A 25,863-nucleotide genomic window follows, 5' to 3' on the forward strand; every position below is an offset into this window, starting at 1 on the left:
GCAAGGCCCCTAAGATGTCAGAGCATCATAAGATGCACGTGATGAACCCAAGGTGAACCGTTCCGAGTTCCCTCCAGCAAGGGTGAGAGCGCCGTGCCTCACGCATTTCTTCCATCCTTGGCACAAAGGGAGGTCTGGGCATAGTTGCAGCTTGTATTTATCATAACGTGAATCAGAGGGAAACGTGAATCAGAGGGAAATGTCTTCACGTATTTTTTCCTTTTTAATGTTTCATCTTTGTTTTATTAAAAATGTATCCCAGCAAAGGGAGCAGAGACTTGCCCAGTGGCACTGGGCAGTGGCACTGGACTGCCTCACCTTGGCAGCATCCTGCACTTTGTCAGAGCTGGAAAATGGAGCATCGGCCACCAGGGAGTCCTTGGTGCCTTTGCCCCCACAAGCATTCATGTCTCCACTGTCTTGTCTTGATTCCACACTCACAGACCCCTTTTCACCACTCACCCCATTCCTGCATTTAATCCTACACATCTCAGGACTCTTATTCATTTTCTGGGAGCTGTATACTGATTGTAGCTTTCCCATTTTCAAATTATTTATCAGTCTTTTTCTTATTGATCTGTGGGAGCTCTTTATATATTATGGAAGATTTTTTTAAAAAATCCATGATACAAGTAAGTTTAAGTAGCTTTTCCCCATCTTCTCTTAAGATGATTATCAATGCCAGGCAGGTGTTTTTGTTTTCATGTGGTCCCATTTATCAGCCTCTCTCTCTTTTTTTTTTTTAGATAGTATCTTCTATTTATTTATTTATTTATTTATTTTTGGCTGTGTTGGGTCTTCGTTGCTACGTGTGGGCTTTCTCTAGTTGTAGCGAGCGGGGCCTACTCTTCGTTGTGGTGCGCAGGCTTCTCATTGTAGTGGCATCTCGTTGCAGAGCACAGGCTCTAGGCACGTGGGCTTCAGTAGTTGTGGCACGTGGGCTCAGTAGTTGTGGCTCTTGGGCTCTAGAGCACAGGCTCAGTAGTTATGGCACACGGGCTTAGCTGCTCCGTGGCATGTGGGATCTTCCTGGACCAGGGCTCGAACCTGGGTCCCCTGCATCGGCAGGTGGATTCTTAACCACTGCACCACCAGGGAAGTCCCTATCAGTCTTTTTTTATGGTTTCCCAGTTTGGTGTCATGATGGAAATGTATCCTCTGTTCCAAGGTTACAGTTAAATTCTTCTAATACTTCTATAATTTTACTTATTTTTTTCTTTACATTTTTTTTCTTTACATTTAAATTCTTGTTATATTTGGCATTTATCCTGGCATAAGATGTACAAGGGTTTAATTGAGCCAAGTCTTCCCAGGTGGCTCAGGGTCAGCCCAGCCCCACTTCCTGGATAATCTGCTTTCCTCACGGATTTCAGATGCCACCTTCATTACAGACCAGATGCTTGCGTGTAGCTGGTCTATTTCTGGGCTTTCTGTTCGGTTCCCCTCGTCTGCCTCTGTCTTCGTGCAAAAGGCATGCCTTCAGCTACAAATAATAACATGCTTACTGGAAAAAAGCAGCAGCCCAGACCTGCAGTCAGTGGAATGTGAGCATTTATTTGTCTTGACCCTCCGTTTCTACGGAGGTAATGACTGTTATTCCGGATGTTTACCTGTCTCCGTATATATTAGTATTTTGTTAACGTTTTATTTTGAAACCTTTGGAGCCTGTGGAAAGTTGCAGGGACACTCTGGCGACACCCACACGCCCTCTGCCAAGGGAGGGAGGACACGTGGGGCCAGGCTCTGCCTCTGTCACCCCATCATCACAACTGATCCCCATGCAGCAGCCTCGTGTGATGTACGTTTCTGTTTAAAGACGGCTTGTCTGATACCAGTTGTTGATTCATTCACGGCGGGGCTGTAACCCTTGCCTGAAAGAAGCTCATCTAACACACGTACTGTCCCCATGAGCATGTCACCGCCCTCCTGCACTTGGGACACCGACCATCAAGCACTTCAGCTCTACGCTGGGGGGCCGTTTTAGATGCAGAATCACTCACCAAAAACACAAAAATGCAGAAAACATGGCACTAAAGAGACCACGGAAAGTACACTTGTCTGTGGTCTGAGAGCTGAACCGAGCAGGCAGGGCGTCACCTGGCTCGGGCTCGCTGGGCACGTGTGTGGGGCACCGGAGACCTCGCTGCCCTGCGTGTGCCTGAGAACGAGCATGGCAGCCCCCTGCGTGTGGGTTATAGATAAATTCCAGCCGGTAGGTGGACTTGCAGACGTGGAATCTGTAAGTAAGGAGGACGGAGGACGGGCTGTACGTCCGATAAACAAAGACGCTCTCTGAGCTGAGTGCAGGGGTCACGTGGAGGAAATGGAGCATCGGCGCGGCCCGCAGTCGGGATTCACAGTTTTGTGAATTAACCCAAACCTTCCCGTATGGTAACTTTTTTTACCTCTCCCGGATTCAGTCCAGGATCACACACGGCATTTGGAGACGTGGGGTCGGCGGGGCCCTCCAAGGGCCCGAGACTGGACAAGCCTCCTTCCTGGGCTGACAGTCCCTCTGTGACCCTGACCCAGCCGCCTGAACCCTTCCAGCTGCGGAGCCACTGAGAATGTGCCTGGTGACCCCCGGAGCCACCCTCCTTGCCTCGTTCCTCCTCCCCCCTGTACAGTCCGTCCTCTGCCTGCTCCTCCAGGAAGCCCACCCGATTTCCATGGCCCAGTCCGCCCCCCTTAGACCTTCCATGTGGTGATTGTCTGCTGACCTGAGGGCCATCTCTGCCCAGAGCCTCGGGCCCTGAACTTTGGTGGCAGGCCGGTGCTCAGCCCAGACCGGTGTTAGGCTGTGTCTGTGGCATGAGTGGTGAAAGTTCTGGAACCTTCTTTCTCTTAGGGCCTGTGAGTTCTGGATTAACACCTTGCCCCCCACCCCTACCCCTGGCCCTGTCCTTTGCAAGGTTTCCTGTTTACCACTGTGGAAACACTTGCTCTGTGCAGTGAAATGGCGGGGGGGCAGCATGGGCTGCTGGTCAGGGCTTGGCCCCCAGCTGCACCCTCCCCTCCAGCCACAACAGACCCTTTCTTTGCTGTTCCTGGAAAGTGTCCTGTCACCACAGGGCCTTTGCATGTGCCCCCCCCCGCCCCCCGCCACCCCAGAATTCAGCTTTCTCGTGATTTTTCTTTTCCCTCCTTTGGAAAGCTGCCGTGTGTTTCTGGCACGAAATACAGGCCTGGCCCCACCCTCATACCCACCCAAGGCACCTCTGTTGCCAGCCCCTTGGGAGGCACTTGCTGTGCACACCTGCCCTGGTCACACACCTCCTACTGTTGTGTTTGTAAAATGCAAGCAGACCTCGGAGACACTGCAGGTTTGGTTCCAGACCCCTGAAATAAAGCAAATACCGCAGTAAAGAGCAAGTCACATGAATTTTTGGTTTCCCAGCAGATATAAAAGTTATCTTTGGGAATTTCCTGGTGGCCCAGTGGTTAGGACTCTGCGCTTCCAGTGCCGGGGGCACAAGTTTGACCCCTGGTTGGGAAACGAAGATCCCACAAGCCGCCTGCGGCCAGAAAAAAAAAAGTTATCTTTACACTATACTGTAGTATTATGAAGTGTACAGTGGCATTATGTCTAAAAACAATGCACATACCTTAATTTAAAAATACTTTATTGCTAAAAAAATGCTAACGGTCAACCTGAGCCTTCAGAAAGTAGTAATCTTGTTTTTGATAGTAACATAAAATATCACTGACCACAGATCAGCATAACAATATAATAATAGAGACAAAGTTTGAAATGTTGTGAGAAATAACACAGTGTGACTCAGAGACACGAAGGGAGCAAATGCTGTTGGGAAAATGGCGCCGATAGGCTTCCACAAACCTTCATTTTGTCAAAAACTCAGTATCTGCTCAGTGCAGCAAAGCAAGGTCGGCCTGCAGACCTCATTCTGCACTTAGACTTTTTTCTAAACACTTTTTTGGGTAACAGCTTTGTTGAGATATAATTCACATGCCACATGGTTTTACCTATTTAAAGTGTGCAACTCAGTGGTTTTTGCTATATTCACAGAGTTATGTGACCATCACCACAATCGATTTTAGAACATTCTCATCACCCCAAAAGGAAGCCCCGTCCCCATGAGCAGTCACCCCCCTCCCCCTCCCCAGCCCCTGACAACCACGAATCCACTGTCTGTGTCTGTGGATCTGCCTGTTCTGGACATTTCATGTAAATGGAATCACACACTGTGTGTCCTTCTGCGTCTGGCTTCTCTCACTGAGCGTCGTGTTCTCGGGGTCCGTCCACGTTGTAGCGAGTGTCAGGGCTTCACCCCTTTTCATGGCTGAGTGATGCTCCCGTGTGTGGAGGGACACGTGTGTTTATCCATCATTCGTCAATGGACATTTGGAGTGTTTGCACCTTTTGGCTGCTGTGACTCGTGCTGCTGAGAACATTCACGTACAGCCTTTGTGTGGACACGTGTCCTCATTTCTCTTGGGTGGACACCCAGCCGTGGTGATACTGCGTCAGATGGAAACTCCGTTTAACCTTCTGAGGAGCTGCCGCTCCGTTCCCACGGCGGCCGCGCCACTTCCCCTCCCCCATCCTCACCAGGGGGTGGGGGACTCACCGTGGTCTTGGTGTGCATTTCCCTGACGGTTAGTGATGGTGAGCATCTGTTCGTGTGCGTGTTGGACATTTGTGTGTCCTCTTTGGAGAAACGTCTGTTCAAGTCCTTTGCTCGTTTTCCAGTTGGGTTAGTTTTCCTTTCATTACTGAATTGTAGGCGTTCTTTCTGTGTTCTAGACACGAGCCCCTCTTCCGATAGATGATCCACAGTATTCACTCCCATTCTGTGGGTTGTCTTTTCATCTTCTTAGTGGTGTCAGTTTTTTTTTTTTTTTTGCGGTACGTGGGCCTCTCACTGTTGTGGCCTCTCCCGCTGCGGAGCACAGGCTCCGGACGCACAGGCTCAGCAGCCATGGCTCACGGGCCCAGCCGCTCCGCGGCACGTGGGATCCTCCCGGACCGGGGCACGAACGCATGTGCCCTGCATCGGCAGGCAGACTCTCAACCACTGCGCCACCAGTGAAGCCCAGTGGTGTCAGTTTTGACCAGCTTCCGTTTCTCTTTTTCTTCAGCTGCTGTGCCTTGGTTGTTGTAGTGAAGAAATCCCTACCTGACCCAAGGTCATGAGGATTTACCTGTTTTCTTCTAAGGGTTTTATGGTCTCAGCTCTTGCATTCGTGTAGGTTTGTGATGCGTTTTGAGTTAGTTGTGTTGCTGTGGGCAGGACCCCAGTGTTTCCCCCGTCCAGTTGTCTGGGCGCCCTTGTGGCCTGGCCTCTGGTCATAACGGGGGCCAAGACAGACCCTGGCCCTGCCTCCAAGGAAGCCCCCAGTCTGGGAAGCGCTGGAGATGGACCCTAATCACCAGCCACACGTGGGTCCAGTGGTGACAGTGGTGTCAGGGCCCGTCCCCTCCCTGCCCTCACCTCTTGTCACTGACTCTGCTCTGGCATCACAGCCTCTTGCCGATCGCCCCCCGCCCCTCGCCCCCCCCTCCAGCTCTGCAGGCACGGTCCTGCCCCAGGACCTTTGCACTGGCTCTTCCCACTGCCTGGGAGGCTGTGCTGGCTCTCAGCTGGCTCTTTCCTGTCTCCTTTCCTGGATGCAGTCATTGCTCAGGCTGAAGCCTGCCATCTGGAATCAAGTCCATCTGTCCCCTCTCTATCCTGGGTGACCTCCGGTGAGTGACCTGGTCTCTCTGAGCCTCAACTTCCACATCTGTCACGTGGAGGTAATCATAATACTTGCCTTACGGGTCCGTCGGGCAGATTAAACAAATTAACAGCCCTGGCCTCATGGTACAGACTTGGTCAGCGTTAACTCTTTGTCCCTGCTGCCCTGGCTGGTCCCTGGAGTGATTGGAGGGTTGGAGCTGGTGGCTCACACAAAGCAGCCTGTGCCCTAGGGCTGCTGCCCCCTGTGTGCCCTCTGAGCCAAGCCCTGGCACCCTGGCCCCAGACCTCGTTATGACTCCTGGGGCCATCACCAGGGAGAAGGGGGTGGGTGCCGGTGCCCACGGTCCTGCCAAGTGCCACGCACCTGCTCCCTGGGCTGTAGATGTGCAGGAGGGTGTGATTGCTTCCCGCACGGGGCTCATGGCTACTAAGGGAGCAGCCACTGGAGGAACAAAACTATAAAAAAGAAGGTTTAAACCAAGCAGACTTATAAGTGGCAGAGAGTGGGGTTGGGAGCCAGCTGCAGCCGGTGGTCAGGGAAGGTCTCTCTGAGGGGATGGCGTTTGATCCAGGCCTGAATGGTGAGCTGGGGAAGAGCGTTCAGGCAGAGGAGAAACACGTGCAAAGGCCCTGGGGCAGGACTGTGCCTGGAGTGTGTGAGGAGCAGTGAGGGGGCCACGTAGGGGGAACACAGTGAGGGGAGGGGGGAGGAGGAGGAGGTGCGGGCCGGGAGGGCCTTCCATCTGGACAGCTCTCCCATCTCCATCCACTCTTCCTGTTTGTGCCTCAGGGACCATGTTGAGACCCAGGTAGCATTGGTTAGTTACTGCCGTGTAACAAATTACCCCAGAACTTCGTGGCTTAAAATAGTAATAAACATTTATCATCTCACACTTTCTGTGGGTCAGGAATCTTAGGGTGGCTTAGCCCCAAACCTCGCGGCTCCATCTCTCACGAGGTTGCAGTGAGGCTGTGGGCCACTCTGGAGGAGCTGCCCCCAGGATGGGTCCCTGCTGTGGTTGTGGGATCAGGCAGTTTGTTTGGCCATGGAGCCTCTGTTTTCTCATCTGTAAAATGGGGTGCTTGTAGCCCTTGTCTCACTGGGTGGAGCTGGGCAGTCAGCTCCACCATGCCTGGCTCAGAGGGGCCTCAAAGTGCAGGAGCCCCTGTGACATCCCCAGGACCCAGCCGGCTGTCAGGGGCCTGGCTCCTGGTCTGGCCTATAGGGTCTGGGGGCCCCTGGGAAATGGGGCCCAGAACTGGACTGTGAGAGCAGCACCCCCCAACTGGCAGTACCACCCCGTGAGCAACCAGGGGGCCTCCGGCCATGGCCCTGCCTCCCTCAGTGCCCTCGGTCTGCTGGAATCCAGTGCGGTGTGTGCCGCCCAGCCCGGGCTGCTGGAGAATAAAAATACATCTGGGAGGCAAACTGGGCCAAGAAACTCAGTCCTGAGATAGCGTGTGACCCTCCGCCAGGCACCTTCAGGGTTGGGGGAGCACTGTCCCCACCGCACTCTGGCCACTGTCCTCCGACCTGGCTCCCGTCTGCCGGCCCCTTCCCGAACACTGACGCTGGTGACCTGGCTTCCCCTGGGGAGCCCCTGTCCAACCCACAGGCAGGGCGCCTTGGCCCTGGGTGAGTGGAACCAGGCCTGGCTGCATCAGAGCCTCCCTGCTCTGGGACTTCATGTGGGGCAAGAGGATGGAGGAGCTGGTCCACCCCACACCCAGGTGCCTGCTTGGGGGGCAGCAGCAGAGCTGAGATGGGGAGACTGAGTCCTCGGGGCCCCCAGCCCGGCGAGGCTTGAAGCCCATTGCCCAGCCTCCTTGGTCTTGGTGGGTTGCAAGCTTTCTCTATGAGGGGTTGGGTGGTCTCTGTGGGAGCTGATGCTGCCATGATTGTGAATGAGTGGGTGGGGCCGTATGCCAATAAAACTTTATTTATAACAATTGCAGTGGGGGTTGAGTCCACAGGGCAGTTTGCTGGCCCTTGACTTGCATTAACAAATATTCCTCCCCACACACATCTTTTTTCTCCAAGCAGCGTGAATTGGGTTTCTGTCTCGACTCAAAACACCCAAATACCCCTTCTCTGAGCCCAGTTTCCCCCACTGAGTAGGAGAGACGAGTAGGGCATCGCTCAGGACAGGCTGGGCCAGAAGCACCATGGGCCATGGCCGTTCTGGGCCTTCAGCCCTTTGTCTGATGTCAGCTTGAGGGAACGTGTCTGAGACTCGTGAGGGCTGCGTCCCCACTGCTCTTCTCTGAGGCTCTTGGTGGTGCTTGTCCTCAGCCTCCTCCATGCAGCCGTCCAGGGTTTCTCGCTCAGCCGATACTCACTGAGGTCCACTCCATGCCCAGCCCTGGGCTGGTGCGGGGGCACTGAGGGGGCTGGAGAGGGAAGCCTGCCCCGTGGAGCTCTCAGTGGAGTCAGGAGAGCACCAAAGGTGGGGTCGCAGTGTGTCGTGCCGGAGGGAGAGACCCAGACCTCCAGGAGAGGGTAGAGCCGGGACTGCCGAGGTCCCAGGACAGGCATGGGGAAGGCGAGCTCCACCTGGGTGTGAACCGGATGCGGCTTTCCTCACCCCAGCACCCAAATCCGCAGAGGAGGAGGTGCGGTGGTAGTGTGGGCCCGGCGGAAGGCTGCGCACGTCCAGGCACGTCTGTGCCCTGGGGCAGAGCGAAAGTCGGTCATCCAACGTGAGGTGAGCCTGCGCTCCGTGCCAGGCCGGTGCCAGCCCTGGCAGTGACTCTGTCCTTCAGCCCAGTGGAGGCGGGGACAGGTGACCAGATGGCCGCAGGGCCCCAGGCCAGGTGCAGGACACGGTTGGCAGCACGGCTCCACCCGGAGGGTCAGGGAAAGCCCCAGAAAGGGTTTGGGAGGAAGCTTTTGGTTGCTCTGCGGACGGGCCGGCCCAGCTTGGCCTGGTGGCCTGAGCACCTCCGAGAGTTGCCCTCCGGGGCTCAGTGAGTCTGCAGGGACCCAGGTGCACATGGGGCCCTGGGGACCCCCTGGAGCTTCACTTAGCTCACACTTTGCACGGGAGACATTAATCCCCACCCACCCCAGAACAGAAAGACTTTCTCCTTGATTTCCTTCTAAATTTTTTTTATCTTTTGCTTTTTAAGTCTTTCTCTGTCCAGGGTTGATTTCTGTGTATGGTGTGAGGCAGGGGTCTCCAGCAACTGGTTGTCTGGGTGTCAGGTAGACGTTCCCCAACAGACCTGCAGCGCCCTGTCACATACTGTCTGGCGGGAGGCTGCTCTCGGCTCCCCTGGTGCCTGCCCTGCCCAGGGCTCAGGCTGCCCAGCTGGCTCCCTGCAACTGTCGAGTCTGCTGAGAAGGGGAGGTGGCCATGGCTCTGGAGGGCAACCACAACTCCCTCCCCACACAGAGGACTCTGGAAAGGAACCCAGGCACGCGGGGATGTTATTCCAGGGGCGAGGGTTGTGTGGCTCCCTGGAGATGTCGGTGTGAAGGGACACGAGGCCAGGAACCAGATGGGAGGGTGTGAAGTGGTCCATGTTCACTGAGGGGGAGCTCAGACCTCGCGTGGCTGCACACCTGGGTCAGCAGGGGAGTGTGTGGTGCCAGTTGTGCTGTGCTGCTTCCGCCGTGTCCTGCCTGCGCCCCCATGACCGTCCCCACCAGACTCGCTGAATGAACATGCGTGATGAACGGAAGAAAGTGGGGGAGGGTGACAATGGGGAAACTAACAAGGTGCATTTGGGGATGGCTTTCTATGTGCCTCAGATTCCTCTCCACACCCTGGGAGCTCAGCACTGTTCTTACCTGTTTGGCAGGTGGGTAAACTGAGGCTCGGGAGGTTGGGACTTGCCCCTGAACTGCCAGGCTAGGAGGGGAGCTCCCCGTGTCACCTCGCGAGCTGGCGCTGTCCTTCCTCTAAGGACAGGGAGCTGGGGGGCAAGGCTGCCAGTCTGGCTCTGAGCTCCCTAGGAGCCAGAGTGAAGAGGGAAATGGGACTGGCAACTGCTTCGTGGTGAGAAAGGAGGCCTTATTTCCTGGTGCCAGGACCTCGTGTGTCTTGACGGCTTGAGTTGATGAGATACCTTTGCTAAGAGGGGGCCTCTGCCCCCAGTTGTCCCCCTGCCCCCAGCCCCGCGCTGTTGGGTAAATGGACCCAGAGCTGTGTGGCAGCACAGCTGGCTCTCTGAAGGCCTGGCCTCCTGGGAGTGTGTTTGCACACAGTGCACTTGTCCGGGCCTCTGCATCTCTCCTCCAGCTGCTGGATGGGCAGCCGGGGGTGGGGAAGGGGCTTGCCCCAGAGCCTGGTCGATCTCAGAGGCCGAGAACCCCACCCAGGCCCTGGGGCTTGCTGGCCACGCAGCCTTGGTCAAGCTGCGTGGCTCCAACCCCTGGTTCTCCTGTAAACGGCACCAGAGCCTTCCTCCCCCTCAGGCCTGTGATGTGGCTCTCAGTGCAGCGAATGGTGACGTTGCAGCCTTTGAACTCGCTGGACCTCTGGGCCTCTGCCTCCCTGGTTATGAAGTGGGTCCAACGGTGATTACCTCCCAGGGGGTGTCGAGAGGGTTGGAGACTCAGCTAGTGGGGCGCCAGCCCAGCGCAGGGGGTGCTGTGTGTGTGCCATAGCCTTTTATTACGGGGCACCTCAAACAGAATGAAAGGCAGACAGGATAGTACGAGTAAGTATATTTTTATCATGAAATATTTTAAACACCCAGAGAATAGTACAATGAACCCCCATGTACAGGCTCTGCCCCCCCGTACCACACATCTTTATATTTGCTCCAGGTCTCCCCTGGCACTGCTGATGTCAGGCCGGGTCATTCCCTGGGGGTATCCTGGGAGGTGTGGGGTGTGAAGCAGCATCCCTGCCGCCACCCACTGGATGCCAGGAGCCCCCCAGTGGTGACCACAGATGTCCCCAGACGTTGTGCAGTGTCCCATGGGAGCAGGCCACCATGGGTGAGAACCACCTTTAGGGCACTCCCCTCACCAGGACGCCTGGGTGGCCTCTGCTGGGTCTCCTCTGACCCTGCACGGAAACTGCTTGCTGACCCCTGACTTAAGGGATAAACAAAAAAAGGTTTGTTTAACCTGCATAGTAACACATTGTTGTCTTTTATTTTATTGTTTGCTTTTCTGGGTGTTTAAACTCTCTTCTTATTAAACATTAGGCAAGGAACCAGTTTCCTCTGGAGTATTTTATCTGTAAAACAGGACCCTATACCTGAGGGGTGCTCACTGAGTTTGTTACGAGTGAATGAATGAAGGAATGAGTGAACAGACAGAGTATCATCTGGGAAGTCGCTTACTGGGGAAAAGTTTTCATTCCTCACCTGGTTCCATTCACCGTTCCGGGGTGCAATGTGATAAATGCAAAATCATAAGAGAAAACATATGCAAGAGGAAGGAAATAGCTTGTATTAATCCCCACACATTTTTTGGAGACCTGCCATCTGTTCTGAAGTTCCAGACCATGGCCCGAGTCCTCCCGCGGTGAGGCCCCACTCGCTACACCGCAGCCCCAGCTGGTTGGTGGCTGTGGACTCGGAGCCACCTGGCTGTGACGGGGAATCAGACCTCGGGTGTGGATTCCTCCAGTGGGCCCAACCAAGCCCCACTGTGGGCCAGGCGGTGCTTCCCAGTGTCCGTGTCTTCATCCATTCATTTGCTGACTCAGCGAGCACCTGCTGTGCACTGAGCGCTGCTCTAGGCATCAGCTGCCACCTCCACAGGCCATCTCCCACGTGTCCCCAGCCCTGCATGTCCAGCCACTTCCAGGATTTCCCTCCCAGGCCCCTGTCTCAGTGATAGGGGTCCCAGCCCCACTTACTCCCATAACGGGGTCTCCTCATCCTGGCCGTCCCCCTCTGAGATTGCTCCCCCATCCGTCCATCCCCTTCTCTCCATCCCAGCCTCCCCTGCCCCAGCTCCATTGGACCTGTAGTTACTATGCTCCTATTGTGTGCCAGCAGGCGGGCTAGGTCTGGGGAAGCGGCTGTGAACGAGACAGTCCGGTCTCTGCTCTCCCAGGAAGGAGCAAGGCGATCAAGAAGTTAGCTTCAGACAGTGATGTGTATCATGAAATAAATGGGCGCGGTAGAGGGTGCAAGGGGCTGGGGGTGGGAAGGGGCCGGCGTGGTTGGGGAAGGTCTCTAGGAGGAGACATTCACACTGAGACCCGAGCACAGAGGACAGGAGCCAGCCACGAGGAGGTGTAGGGATAGCGCGTCCCAGGCAGAGGGCACAGCAAGTGCAAAGGCCCTGAGGTAGGCACGTGCCTCCTCCAACGTGTGATGAGCAATGCCTGTTACGCCGTGCCTCGGGCCTGGCACGCTGGTGCTCAGTAGTGTCCACTACTGCCCCTGTGATCACTCACATTCTTTGGGCAGAATCTGCTCAAAAATGTGTTTCTCCAAAGTTCAAAAACACCTGACATCAAAGGTGAAAATTCACCTTTAATCCAGAGGAAAAAGATTTTATTAAGAAAATCTTCAACCGTACTGAAAAGTTGAAAGAATTGGACAGTGGACACTGACTGATTACCGCTTGGATCCTACAATTAACATTTTGCTGTATTTACGTCATCCCTCCATCCTCCTGCCCATCTCTCAACCATCCTTCTCTCCATCTAATTTTACGGATGCATTTCAAAGTTGCAGACATCAGCACACTCCACCTGAAACACATATGTGTATCATTAACTAGAGTTTGATATTTTTCAACATGTCCTTTGGGATATTAACTACTCTGATCAGTTATTAACTCTAGACTTCTTAGCCTTCCCTGTCATTAATGCTGGCAGTAAAAGTCTGAGGTAATATAAAAATATGAAAGTTCTTTATTTCTGTCACTGTGTGGTGTTGACCCCAGATTCACATCTATTCAGTGTCACACGAGGTGTGACCCTGGTGAAGGAAGGATTAGCAGCTGCCCTGTTAATGTCTGTTAATCAGAGAGGTCGTCTACATTTGACAGATTAAAATTAACCCAAGTGTGAAACCATGGATAGGCAGACATATAAGAGCAAATGGTGGGTGCAAAGGGCAGAAACTCCCAGAGCCCACTTCTTCCTGACGCGTCTGCAATATGACCTCAGGTGAGGCACTGGTATCTGTCTGGCCACCTTGCTCTGCCCCATTTAATTCAATGATTGGTCAGTTGGTTCTCTTAGATTTTCTAAAATTTTGTCTTTTTTCTTTTCAATATTCGTTCCTTTCCTTTTTTCTTACTGCATTGGCCAGTGCCCCCCCTGGAGTGGTAACCCTCACAGCTGCACTCCTTGTCTTGTGGTTGATATTAATATGTTTACTGTGTTTGCTTTGTAGTTTTTTGTTTTGTTTTGTTTTTGTTTTGGCCACACTGCTCGGCATGCGGGATCTTAGTTCCCCGACCAGGGATCGAACCCGTGCCCCCTGCAGTGGAAGCGCAGAGTCCTAACCACTGGACTGCCAGGAAATTCCCCTACTTGTTTATTGTTTTTTTTTTAAAGAAATTTATTTATTTATTTATTTATTTATGGCTGCATTGGGTCTTCATTGCTGTGTGCAGGCTTTTCTCTAGTTGTGGCGAGCGGGGGCTACTCTTCGTTGTGGTGTGCGGGCTTCTCATCGCGGTGGCTTTTCTTTTTTTTTTTTTTTTTTTTTTTTTTTTGCGTTACATGGGCCTCTCACTGTTGTGGCCTCTCCCGTTGCGGAGCACAGGCTCCGGACGCGCAGGCCCAACGGCCATGGCTCACGGGTCCAGCCGCTCCGCGGCATGTGGGATCCTCCCAGACCGGGGCACGAACCCGTGTCCCCTGCACCGGCAGGCGGACTCCCAACCACTGCGCCACCAGGGAAGCCCGCGGTGGCTTTTCTTGTTGCAGAGCACGGGCTCTAGGCTCATGGGCTTCAGTAGTTGTGGTGCGTGGGCTCAGTAGTTGTGGCTCACGGGCTCTAGAGCGTAGGCTCAGTAGTTGTGGCGCATGGGCTTAGTTGCTCCGCGGCATGTGGGATCTTCTCGGACCAGGGCTCGAACCCATGTCCCCTGCGTTGGCAGGTGGATTCTTAACCACTGCGCCACCAGGGAAGCCCGGCAGGCAGATTCTTAACCACTGCGCCACCAGGGAAGCCCACCCTACTTTTTTTTTTTTTTTTGCGGTACGTGGGCTTCTCACTGCTGTGGCCTCTCCCGTTGCGGAGCACAGGCTCCAGACGCGCAGGCTCAGCGGCCATGGCTCACGGGCCCAGCCGCTCCGCGGCATGTGGGATCTTCCCAGACCGGGGCATGAACCCGCGTCCCCTGCATCGGCAGGCAGACTCGCAACCACTGCGCCACCAGGGAAGCCCCACCCTACTTATTTTTAAGTAAAGGTTGTTCCTGCCTCAGGACCCACCCCTGCTTTTTTTTTTTCCCCTTTCCTGTAATTTCTTAATAGTTTTTTGGACATGACTTATTCTGAGGTGTGATCGTAAGGTTTTTCACCTTTGACTTGGGATAACTTCCTAAATTTCTCCAAACCCGTGCGTCCCCTTGGTGGTAATGGTGGTAATGAAATGTGGTCATTAAATCAGGTGGTGTCTGGCTCAGGTACTCACCGGTGTCCTCTGGCCACCATGGGGGGAACAGGCCACGAAGGGCAAGAACGTGGATCTAGCCAAGTGAGGATGTTGGCCTTGTCTATGTAGATCTGCTCGCTTTTCAAGAAACCCAGGTTTATCTCCAAAACATTGTGATTTTGAAAGTTGACTCAACTCACAGCAACGCAGTACGTCCAGAAAGAAAGCCCAGGTAGGGGGGTTTTTGATGGTGTAACCGAGGGATATACTCGCCGAGCACGGGGCTGTGGAGTCAGGCGTGCCTGGGTTCACACCTCTTGTCTGTTGCTTTCCCATGGGGACCATCGCCTCAGGTCCCCAAGCAGACTGGGGAGGCCAGTACCCATGTCACCCGGTCAGTGTGGCGTTAGGGACGAGTGGCGGGGCGGGGCGGGTGGTCTGTGGGACAGGGCCCGCACAGCGGCAGGGCGTGATGCTGGCTGTCACTGCCGTGGTAAACGTCTCGTCCTAGGGCTTTCGACCACAGGGACTAGGGCAGACGGTCTCACCTGGGCGACCCTGTCCCCTGGGACCCTGTCGGCTGTCGTCGTCACAACTGGGCGGCCCCTGGCGTCCAGTGGGGGCGCAGGGATGCAGCTCCACATCCCACAGTGCCCAGGACGGCTCCACAGAGAGCGACCCGGGCCTCGTGTCCACAATGCTGGGGGGCGGGCTGGGTCAGCGAGTGGGCTTTGGGGGTGCCCGGAGCCCCCCACACTGTCCGCAGCGGGAAGAGGAAAGGCCGAGGCTGGGCTGCACAGATTGTCACAGCTGACACGACGGTGGGTTCTCCACAAGGTGAGAGCAGGAGGTGGGGGTCCGCGGCAGTGATTTCTGTCTGGTTTGACTGCAGTTGTGTGCGCGCGGAATCAGGAGCAAAACCTCGGGCCTGATCTTGCGTGTCTTCGCTTCACTTCTCCAGTAGCTGATTCTTACTCTGTTTTATGGATGTCTGGCCCCAGGATGGGTTGGAAACAGAAGGAAAAACTGGTCCTTCCCCACAGGAGGTGGGGGGGGCGGCGGCCTGGAGGGTTGGCTGCCCTTTGTGAGCTCAGACACCTCCATCTGGTTGCACAACTCTGTGTCAGAGGTGGGGAGACTGAGGCCTGCATACTCTTGCTTTGCAGCATCACTGCTAGAGGGGCAGGGTCTGGAGAAGGCTCTGGTGCCGCACAGCACTGGGTGGTGTTTTTGCAACTAAAGGGATTCATTCCTTAAAAAAAAATTTTTTTTGAGATAGAGTTCACATACCATAAAATTCACCCTTTTGAAATACACAGTTCAGTTGTCTTTATTATGTTCGCTTTGTTGTGCCACCACCACCAAAATCTAATTCCAGAATGTTCCATCCCCCCAAAAAGAAACCAGTCCCCATGAGCAGTCAGTCCCCATCCCCTCCCCCCAGCCCCTGACAGCCAGGAACCCACGCTCTGTCTCTGTGGATCTGCCTGTCCTGGACGTTTCCCATCAGTGGAATCACCCACTGTGTGTCCTGCGTCTGTCTTCTCTCGCTGACCATTGTGTTCTCAGGGTCCATCCACGTTGCAGCGAGTATCAGTGCTTCATGCCTTTTTAGGGATGAGTGATCTGTCGTGTGGCACGTTTAATGCTTTTGTGAGCGTGAAGAACGCAAGCTGCTCTCTCCTTTATCCCTCTCCCAGAGGAGTCCCTGGAACCGGATCCTTATATTCCTCTCGGAATTGCTCTCGGTGTGGAGGTGTGGTACCTGCATCAGTCAGCTACTGCTGTGTAACAGCCACCTCGGAGCTGCGTGGCTGCAAACTGCACACGCTTGCCTGTGCTTCTGCCATCTGGGTCGGGTTCGGCGGGCGGCACGAAGTCTAGGAGGCTCCTGTGCTCACAGGCCTCGGGGGAGGGGGCTGCCTGCCCCCCCAGGGGGGTCTCCCCCAGGGCCCCAGCAGGGACCCCGAGGGTGGAACCAGAAGCTGCCCTCCTTCCTCACGTCACACGGTCCCTTCCGTCGAATTCTGTAGCTCGGGGTGAGTCACACGGCTGTTGGCCACAGAGCCAGCCGTCCTTATGGGTTACAAGCAGATTTCCTGGTGTGGCTTGTGGGTGGTCCAGCCTCACCGGGGGCCCCAGCTTCCTGCCATGCCCATGGGATGCCCGGCTTCCCTGCGGCCTCCCTGCAGGATTCTGCTGCTGTGGCCAGACCTTTCCAGCTAATAGGGGAAGTGAGTGAGCGCTGGCCCTGGCACCGCTTCCTGCTTTCTCGGGGTTGCAGGCCCGACGGCCTTGTGCTTTCTTGTTTGCTGAGTCACGGGGAGCCAGCCCTCTCCTGGGCACCAGGTGGGCAGTGCTTGGGGCACAGCCCCTGCAGTGACCCCACAGGCCTCATGCCCCCTGCCGCCTCTTTCTAGCGGGACCTCTCCCCCTCAGCACTCAGAGAGCTCTGCAGGTGCCTGTTGGCAGGTGACAAAGCAGACCTGGCCCCCTGTAGTTGGGGGAAGATGCAACACACAAGCACCAGGTGGTGCCAAGTGGTGGGAAGAGAGAAAGCCGAGAGGTGGGGAGAGTGGCCTCAGAGGGGCAGTTTGGGGCGAGGTGGTCGGGGGACGGCTTTTCTGAGGGGCTGATGTCTGAGCCAGGTCTTGGATGAAGCAAGGGCGCAAACCCTGCAGGAGTCTTAGGAAGGTCATTTCAGGTGGTGGGAACAGCCCGTGCAAAGACCCTGGGACAGGACCAGGCCTGCCACGTTGGAGGCACAGCAAGGAGGCCTGTGTGTTTGGAGCAGAGTCAGGGAGGGGGAGAAGGAGGGAGGGGGGAGGGCAGGGAGGGGATGGGGCAGGTTGTGCAGGTCCCTGTGGGCCACAGGGAAGACTTGGGCTTTTACCTCCAGGGAGGTGGGAGCCCTGGAGGGCTGTGGGCAGTGGAGGGGTGGGGCCTGACTCAGGTGCTCACAGGTGCCCCCTGGTGGCTGCTGTGGGGAGGGCAGACTGGAGGGAGGGTGGGAGCTGGAGACCAGAGGGGAGGGGACTGAGCTGGTCCAGGTGGGAGAGGATGGGGGCTGAGAGGAGCCGGGGACAGTGGTGGACTCTGGGTAGACGTCAAGGTAGAAAAAACCTAGTGGTTTTGCTGAAGGACAGATGTTAAGGCCCCTCCCCGGGTCCTTGGGGAGCTTTCTTTGCCTCATTTTCCACATCAAATGTAGAGAAGCGGTCCTGTGTGTGCTGAGGAGGGGGTGGGTCCCTCGTCAGCAGGCTTCAGGGGTGTCTGCGGGGAGCCCGGCCCGAGGCACAGCTGTGCCCCCAGACTCCCCCAGGTCTCAGCTCTGCAGCGCCTCACACTCTCCTCCTCTCCCTGGCTATTTTTAAAACTTAATTTCCTTGAAAACGGGGTGGCTCATTCAAAAGATAATTGGTCACATCTTGGGCTGGGAGGAGTTCGACATCTTGGCGTGGTCCCTGCCGCCCCTGGCCCGGCTGGTGGAAGCGGGTGCAGGAACCGCGTGGCCCCCAGCAACAGGGCCACCTGGTCACGGGGGCGACGGACAGGCGAGGTTCCAAAAGGGAATTGCAGAGAGTGAGTGAGAGCGTGTGGATGGCGGGACCCGGGGAGGCCATGAGGAGGCCCCTCCGAGGGGACGTCGGGGAGAGTGTCCGGGCAGAGGGCGCGGCACCGTCCCCGGTGTGCCATCCATTCCCTGTCCTCCCCTCGCTCTGTCTCTGCCACCCCTGCCCTGTGAGCTGGGCCAGCGTGGAGCCTGCCTGCTGCCCCTCCTGGCCTCACACCTGGGGGTATTCCGGGTGGGGTGGGTCTCCCCCTTCACCAGCCAGGAGAAGCAGGGGGGCCTGGGGGTGAGATCCAGGCACAAAGTGGGGAGACCCTGAGGTCAGTCCCTCAAGTGTCCCCAGGCAGGGCGGACCCGGCTGGGACTTTGCATCTGATGCTGGTGTTGGCCAGGCCGCTCCCACAGGCCTAAGACTGCAGAGGCCTCGGTGGTGGGCTGGGGCTTGGGGGGGAATCGGGACCACCGTGTTGGACCAGCTGGACCCCGGGATGAGGGGCCGGGAGCTGCAGAGGACTCGGGTGGGCACAGGGGTTGGGCTGTGGGCTCAGGTGCCCCAGGTGGGCCGAGAAGAGGCTGCCTGGGGCCCCCAGACAAAGTCTGGAATGTTCTGCGCAGTCCACTGCCACTTCCTGCCTTGTTCCCTCTTCCTTCCCCCACACCCCAGACACAAAACCATGCATTGTTCTGCTGTTGGACAGCCAATGAAAATATTATGTTGGCTTTCCAGCACCTTCCGCCACCCCCCGGGCCTCGGGAGGGGCTGAGCCCAGGTTCGTCCCTGTGGCCGGGGAGCCCAGGCTGGGAGGCCTGCGTGTTGCCGGCGGGCATGGCTGATGTGACCCACATGTGGCTGGCGTTTCCCGTTCTGGTGGTGGTATGCGCCTTCCAGGGCCTGTGGGCTTTGTCCTCTGGGGGTGGGGGGGTCCCTTCTGTGGGCCGTGCTGCCACGAAGCGCCCAGCTGGCTGCCCACCTGGCCTCAGTTTCCTGTCTTCTGGGGGTTGCGCACAGAGATGGGTGCTCAGGGGAGTCCCTACCCTGTCCATCCTGGCTGCACCCATGGCCGTGTCATCTTGGGTTTATGTTCTTTATTGAGAGATAATTCATAGATACCATAAAATTCCCTATTAAGTGTACAATTCAGTGTTTCTTGCACAGTGTTGTGCAGCCGTTACCACTGATTCCAGAACATTCTCATCCTCCCAGAGGAAGCCGAATGCCCGTTCACTGTCAGTCCCTGCCCCCCAGCCCTGGCCCGAACCGGGTGGATAGAGTGGGTGTTCTGACCCCTGACCTGGGCCTGCTGCTCCCTGGCTGCCCTTGCTCCCCCCGCCCCCGACCGTGGGCGTCTCTCCTCCCCCACCCCTACCTTCCCCGGACGGCCTTGTCTACCCTTGGGGCTCGAACCCCCTCTACCCCCGGACAGCTGCCTACAGCCCTGTCTCCAGCCTGGGCCTCCCCGAGCTCCTGACTCAGGGTCCAGCTGCCCCTTGACGTCTTCACGCAGGGGGTTCACGGGGCTCTCGCACTCAGCATGGCCACCCTGCACCCGACCACCCCCCAAACCTGCTCCTGCTGGTCCCCCATCTTGGTCGAGGCAGCTCTCTCCTTCTGTGAGTCGCTCCAAGATCCTGAGTCATTCCCGACTCCTCACTTTTCTTCACTCCGCCCCCAGTGCGCACAGCCTGTCTATCCTGACTTCAGAGCTAACCAGAATCCGCCCACTTCTCACTCACCCCTCCACGGCAGCCACCCTGGCCCACCCCATCATCTCCCACCTGGACCAGTGCGGTCCCCTCCCCACTGGTCCCCGGCTCTGTCCTCCCCCTGTCTGTCCTCCCACGGCCACCAGAGGGCACCTGAGTCACATCCGGTGTGTTTCCCACCCCTGGTCCTGCAGGACTCCCACCTCCCTGGGGTAAAAGCCCAAGTCCTCCCTTGCTGATCTGACCCCCCACCTGTCACCCCAAGTCATCCTGCTGGCACTCACTGCACTGTTCAGGCCCTTCTCTGCTCCCCCTGGGCTGTGAGCCCTTGAAGGCGGGGGCTGGGACTGTCCTGGTCACCACTTACCTCCCCTCTCCAAGCTGACACCTGGTAGATACCGGTGTCTGAATTTCCTGTTGCAGCTGTGACAAATCACCACAAACTTGATCTAAAACCACACAGACTGATTCTCTCACAGTCCTGGAGATCAGGAGTGTAACTCGGGCCTCACGGGGCTAAATCCAGGCGTGGGCAGCGCTGGTCCTTCTGGAGGCTCCAGGGCAGCATCGGTTCCCACCTTTTCCAGCTTCTAGAGGCGCCGCATCCCTGGCTCGCGGCCCCTCCTGCATCCTCACAGCCAGCAGCGCAGCATCTCCCGTCTCTCTCTGCCTCCGACCCTCCCGCCTCCCTCTTATAAGGACCCTGTGATGATGCTGGGCCCCTCCGGGGAATCTAGGGTCATCCCCGTCTCAGGGGCCTTAACCCCACCTTTAAAGCCCATTCTGGGATCAGAATGTGGACATCCTTGGGGCGATGGATATCCGCTGATCACACTCACTGAACAGATAATCCTCAGAAGCCTGCTTTCTGGGTGAGGACACCGAGGTTAGAGGGGTCAGTGGTTGGCCTGAGGCCTACCCATGTGAGCCTCCTGGGCCCCCCGGACCCCAGCTGGGAGCCGTGTGGGTGGGAGCCAGGCAGCGTCCTTGGCTGGCCCGGCTGGCCCGGCTGCCTCGGGAACCGCGCCATCACTCCAGCCTGGGCCCCAGCCGCCAACCACTGTTGCCCCGTCCCTGCGACGACCACCTGCCCTCGCCTGGGGCCCTCCTGGCGGTGGGCTGTGCCGTTTCTCCTCTCCCGCCCCCCCCCCGCCCCCCGTCTGTGCGGCCGCGTCGGGGTGGTCGCTCCCCCAGCTTCTCCCGCCTTGGGGCCCCGCGTCCAGCCCGCCTGCATCACGTCCCCAGGCCCGTCGCCCATGTTGGGTCCTCACGGCCTTGCCAGGGGCGCAGGGTGCGTGTATGGGGGCGCCCCCGTGTCCAGACTGAAGTCTCCCTTCTCTCCCTCAGGTTTGGCCCCGAAGAAGACGACCCCGGTGGAGGTGAGTGTCCCATGGGCCCCACCCTGGCCTGCCTCCCGAAGGTGGACCGGAAGTGCCTGGCCCAGCCCGCATCCTGCTCTGTGGCCTCGGGCATCTCCCTGCACCTCTCTGGGCCCCAGGTGCTGGCCAAGCAAATAAGCAGCTGTCGTCAGACGGTGAAAACCTGTCTGTCCCGCCAACGTCTTGAGTTTCAGGGAGGGGTGGAGTGGGCAAGGAGGGCCCCGAGGATCCTACCCTGGCCTGTCCAGGGAGCGGGGAGGCGGAAGGGGCCTGGAGAGGGTGGTGCCACCGCCCGCCAGCCGCACCTCCAGGACTGCGCCCCAGCAGCCCCACACACCTGTCCAGGTTCCTCCAGTCCTGTCCACTCGCGTGAGCCCCGGGCACCCAGTCCCTGGTCAGTTTCCGGTCACTCCTGGAGGCCACCTGCGAGGGGCGTCTGTGAGCCCTGTTGTCCAAGGAGCCGCGGACAGCGGGTTAGAGGCAGCCCAGGTGCACAGGAGCCCCCACCCCCGGGTGTCTGCCTTCCCTCCCAGCCAGGCTCCTCTCCCGGGACGCGGCTGGGCACTCAGGTCTTTCTTAGGCGAGCTTTGTCCACCTGCTGGGGTCCCGGAGGGCGTCCAGGCCACAGGCAGTGGGGAGCCAGAGATGGGTGCGGAGCAGGGCTGGCAACTAACTTTCCCTGAGTGGAGCCCGGCCCCTGGTGGCCAGCGTGCAGAACAGGCTGGTCTGAGCCCTTCAGGTGGCGGCAGGTGCTTCTTAAATGTCTGTGACTTGTGGAGCCCAGCCCTGAGCTGGCACCTGTGTCCCTCAAGGCCCCACTGCCCCATCCACCATCCTCCCCCTGTGATGTCACACACGGGGGCCAGCGGCTTCCACACGACTTTGCTGGGATGCCACATGTGTCCCCTGGAGTTGGCAGGAGCCAACCTGCTCCCGGGCCAGTGGGACTTCTTTCCTCAGGGAGGAGATGCTGTTTGCAGTCATTCCAGCCCAGAGGGTCTCACCTGGCCATGTCTTGGGGGGCGTCTGTGGTTGTCACAACCACAGGCAGCGAGTGGGGGGGGGCAGGGATGCTGCACCACACCCCACAGCACCCAGGACACCCCCTTCACAGAGTGACCAGCCCCAAGTCAGCAGTGCCAGGTGGGGGGAGACCCTGAAATTGGGGCTCTTCTCCCCCCGCCTGCAGAGGGCCGGGGCTGCTGACCTTCCTCCTTTCTAGAGGAGCCAGCGGTTCTGGTCTGGGGGTGGCCCCCCCGGGCATGGAGCCCGAGTGCCCTGCAGCCCGCCCCCAGCGGCCCCTGCCCTGGGCTCCAGCTGGGCACGGCACGAAGCCCCTTTCTCGGCAGGGTTTCCAGAGCACTCTGGCCCCTGCAGCAGTGCCTCCTTGCCAGTTTTGAACACTTCCTGCTTCCTCTTCTCCAGGCCCCACTGATGACTGGGCAGCCGGGCCCTGGCCACGGGAAGAAGCTGGGTCATCGGGGTGTGGACGCATCCGGCGAAACCACCTACAAGAAGGTTCCTGCTCTGCCCTCTGCCGGTGGGGGTGGGACGAGGGGTCCTTGTGGGTGCACCGGGCCCTGAAGGTCGGGTGTGGGCAGTGGCTGTAGGTGGCTGGAGACTGGGTGGCTGGAGACAGTTGCTCTCGGTTGCCGGCAGGTGCTCTGAGGCTGCAGCACCTGCCGGGCTCCTTGAGTCACCTGTGGCCTTGGGCGTGACCTTGAGCAAGAGGAAATCACAGCTCCCTCCCTTCCCTCTGAAAGGGGGGCTGAGGAGAGGAGCGGTCCGGCCGGGGATGTGAGAGGCAGCCCTGGGCCCCGCTGCCTCTGGTCCCCCCCTCCCCCCGCCTTGCTGCGCCTCCTAAAATACCAGCTTTGCTGGGAGCCAGTGCGTGCAGCCTATGAGTCACCCTTCTGAAGTGTTCAGTTAGGTGGTTTCTAGAGTATTCAGCCATCGCCAAGGTCATCTTTAAAACATTTCTCTTAACCTCCAAGAGAACCCTCGCACCCCTTAGCCTCCTCCACCCCCTCCCCAGCCCCTGACACTGAGGAACCCACTCTCTGTCCCTGTGGATTTGCCTGTTCTGGACGTTTCCCATCAATGGAATCACACACTGTGTATCCTGTGTCTGGCTTCTCTCACTGAGCATCGTGTTCTCAGGGTCCATCCACGTGGTAGCGAGCGTCAGTGCTTCACCCCTTTTCATGGCCGAATGATGCTCGCGTGTGTGGAGGGAAGCATTTTGTGTGTCCAGCGTCTGTCGATGGACACTTGGGTTGTTTCCACTTTTCGGCTGTTGTGAGTAGTGCTGCTGTGAAGGTTTGTGTACAGGTTTTTGTGTGGACTGTGCTTCTCTCTCTCGGCACACCTAGGAGTGGAACCGCTGAGTCCCCTGAGAGCCGTATGTAACCCAGTGGAGGAGCTGCCAGACTCTATCCACAGCGGCTGCCCTTTTTTCCATTCTCAGCAGCCGAGCACAGGGATTCCACTCTCCGGGCCTCCGTGGTGCTTGTTGTCTGTCTCTCTGGTTCTGTCCCTCCCAGCACGTGGGAAGCGGGTCTCACTGTGTCCAGATTTGCATCTTCCTGGTGGCTGGTGGTGTTCAGCGCCTTCTCCTGTGCTTGTTAACTGTCTGCACATCTCTGGAGAACTGTGTTCAGTCAGTAGCATCTTGAGGGAGTGGCTCGCAGGGGGCTTCAGGAGGAGAGGCGGGTGCCGGGGAAGGGCTTGCTCCTGCAGTGGGGGTGCTGGGGACCAGAGTCAGTGACTTGGGGGCTGAGGTGTCTTTCCTCAGTGGTGGGCACGTTGCTTAGGGCTCACAGTGACAGTAACATGAACGGCGGTGCTGACAGATGGACAGGCAGCTGGTGCTTCTCCAGTGTGGGCGGGCATGAAGGTGGCCCCGGGAGGGCTGACGCTGTCACCTCCATCCCCGACCAGGGTGGGGACCGAGGAATAGAGAGGCAGGGCCCCTCGAAGGTGGACAGATGGAACCTGGTATCGGAAGTGCAGCCTGGGCACTGCTGTGTACTGTGCCCTCCCCCCAAAAGGAAACCCTGGCAAAATCCCCCAAAGACCCTTGCTGTGTTGGGGCAGTTTTGAGATGTGGGAACCTTCTAGAAGCTGGATAGAAAACAGGCCTTGGGGCCGTGCCAGGTGGTGGTGGCATCTCAGCCAGGCCACTTCCTTGCTGTGTGGCTGTGCAGCCTGAGCGGCAGGCCAGATGCCGCCCCCCCCGCCCCGTCCCAAGGGGGCCTCCCATCTTGCCTCTCACCCTGGCGGCCGAGGGCTGGGCCAGGGACGGGCCCCGGGGGTCTTGATGTGGCTGGGTTTCTCCGCAGACCACGTCCTCCACCCTGAAGGGGGCCATCCAGCTGGGCATTGGCTACACCGTGGGCAACCTGAGCTCCAAGCCGGAGCGCGACGTGCTCATGCAGGACTTCTACGTGGTGGAGAGCATTTTCTTTCCCAGGTACCCGGCCCGCCCTGCGGGGGCAGCTCCCGTGCCTTCAGCAGCTTGCCCTGCTCGCAGACAGCGGTGATAGGAAATAGTCTTCCTGTTCTCTCAGCTCCTTTCTCTGCCAAAAATAGCACTGGCCCCTCCTGGGGTCTCCTGGCTTTAAGGTCCAACCCTGTGTCAGGATGTTAGTTTGCTGCTGAATCACAGGGACGCAATATAATGGTGACATTTAAAAATAGGGAAAGACAGAAGTTCGTTGTTTCTCATATGTGTGTGTGTGTGTGCCTGTGTGTGCGCACTCACGCGTGACACACTCACACACACTGATAGTCTAGGGCTGGTCAGGTGGCTCCATGATGTTGGGGGGCCCGGATTCCTTCTGGTTCTCCAGCATCTTCAATATGCCGCTTTACTTACCAGTGGCCCCCAGGGGCTGCCTAGGCTCCTGCCATCACACCTGCATTCCAACAGCAGGAAGGAGGAGAGGGAGAGCACATGCCCCCGCCCTTTAAGGGCATGACCAAGAAAGGACCCACATCATTTCTCCTCCACTCACAGGGGATTGGCTGAGCACAGCCCCCTGACCACACCTGGCTGTGGGAGAGGCTGGCAGTGGTCTTATTCTGGGCAGCCACGTGTACACCCAATGCTGTGGGCTCTGTTGCTGATGAAGGGAGGGTGGTTGTTGGGGGACAGCCCGAGGCTGGCCACGGCCCTTTGTCCCATCGGGAGCCCCGTGTTGCTTTTTGGATTGGCTCTTCGGGGACCTTGGGGCCAAGCCTGGGCCTGGGCAGGCAGGCGGGCCGTCAGCGGGTGAGGGGAGAGCACACGAGTCACCGTCCCTCACGGACCTCCCCCCTGCTTCCTCTGCAGTGAAGGCAGCAACCTCACCCCCGCCCATCACTTCCAGGACTTCAGGTTCAAGACCTACGCGCCCGTCGCCTTCCGCTACTTCCGGGAACTCTTTGGGATCCGGCCGGATGACTACTTGGTGAGTGTGTCCTCGGCTGCTGCTGCGTCCCCATTCCCCCGGCTCCAGCCCAGGCTCGCCGGCTCAGATCACCACCTGTTTGTTGCCTCTTGGTCTCTGTGGGGCAGGAACGTGGGTGTAGTGTCGCCGGGCTCCCTGCTCAGTTTGTAGTCAGGGTGGGCCGGACTCGGTCCTCGCTGGCTGTTGGCTGGGCCGTCTGTTCCTTCCAGACGTTACAGTCTCCTGTGCGCTCATCCTGGAGGGACTGTCGCATCACTGGCCATGCTTGTGCTCCTGGCCACCAGCCTGGACTGTGTCCTCCCGGCTCCGCTGTGGTTTTAGTCTCTCAAGTTAGAAAAACCAAAACCTAGGCCAGACCCTCTGACCTCGCATCCATGTCAGGACTCCTGAAGGTCATGTCCAGATGGGGCTTCACGGCAGCAGCGTCTGGGTCATCGGCCAGAGTCTCCACTTCAGAAGGTCTGGCTGGTCTGTTCCAGGCCCACCTGGTCACACGTTGTGACTTTGCACGTGGAGGCCTCGGCGTCTGC

The 25,863-nt window shown here is 57.8% G+C and overlaps 1 protein-coding gene across 1 annotated transcript in view; it reads left to right on the plus strand.

Annotated features, from left to right (window-relative positions):
• The window catches only part of PIP5K1C (phosphatidylinositol-4-phosphate 5-kinase type 1 gamma), a gene marked incomplete at its 5' end in the record, with an annotated part of 57,337 nt that overhangs the window by 7,207 nt on the left and 24,267 nt on the right, over positions 1 to 25,863 (plus strand). Inside the window, 4 exons of the mRNA XM_079701755.1 lie at positions 20,851 to 20,882; positions 22,308 to 22,400; positions 24,224 to 24,354; positions 25,216 to 25,333. Coding sequence (XP_079557881.1) covers positions 20,851 to 20,882; positions 22,308 to 22,400; positions 24,224 to 24,354; positions 25,216 to 25,333 — 374 coding nt within the window. The remainder of the gene's footprint in view (positions 1 to 20,850; positions 20,883 to 22,307; positions 22,401 to 24,223; positions 24,355 to 25,215; positions 25,334 to 25,863) is intronic.

The sequence above is a fragment of the Hyperoodon ampullatus genome (genome assembly GCF_949752795.1).
Source record: "Hyperoodon ampullatus genome assembly, chromosome: 4".
Taxonomy (NCBI): Eukaryota; Metazoa; Chordata; class Mammalia; order Artiodactyla; family Ziphiidae; genus Hyperoodon; species Hyperoodon ampullatus.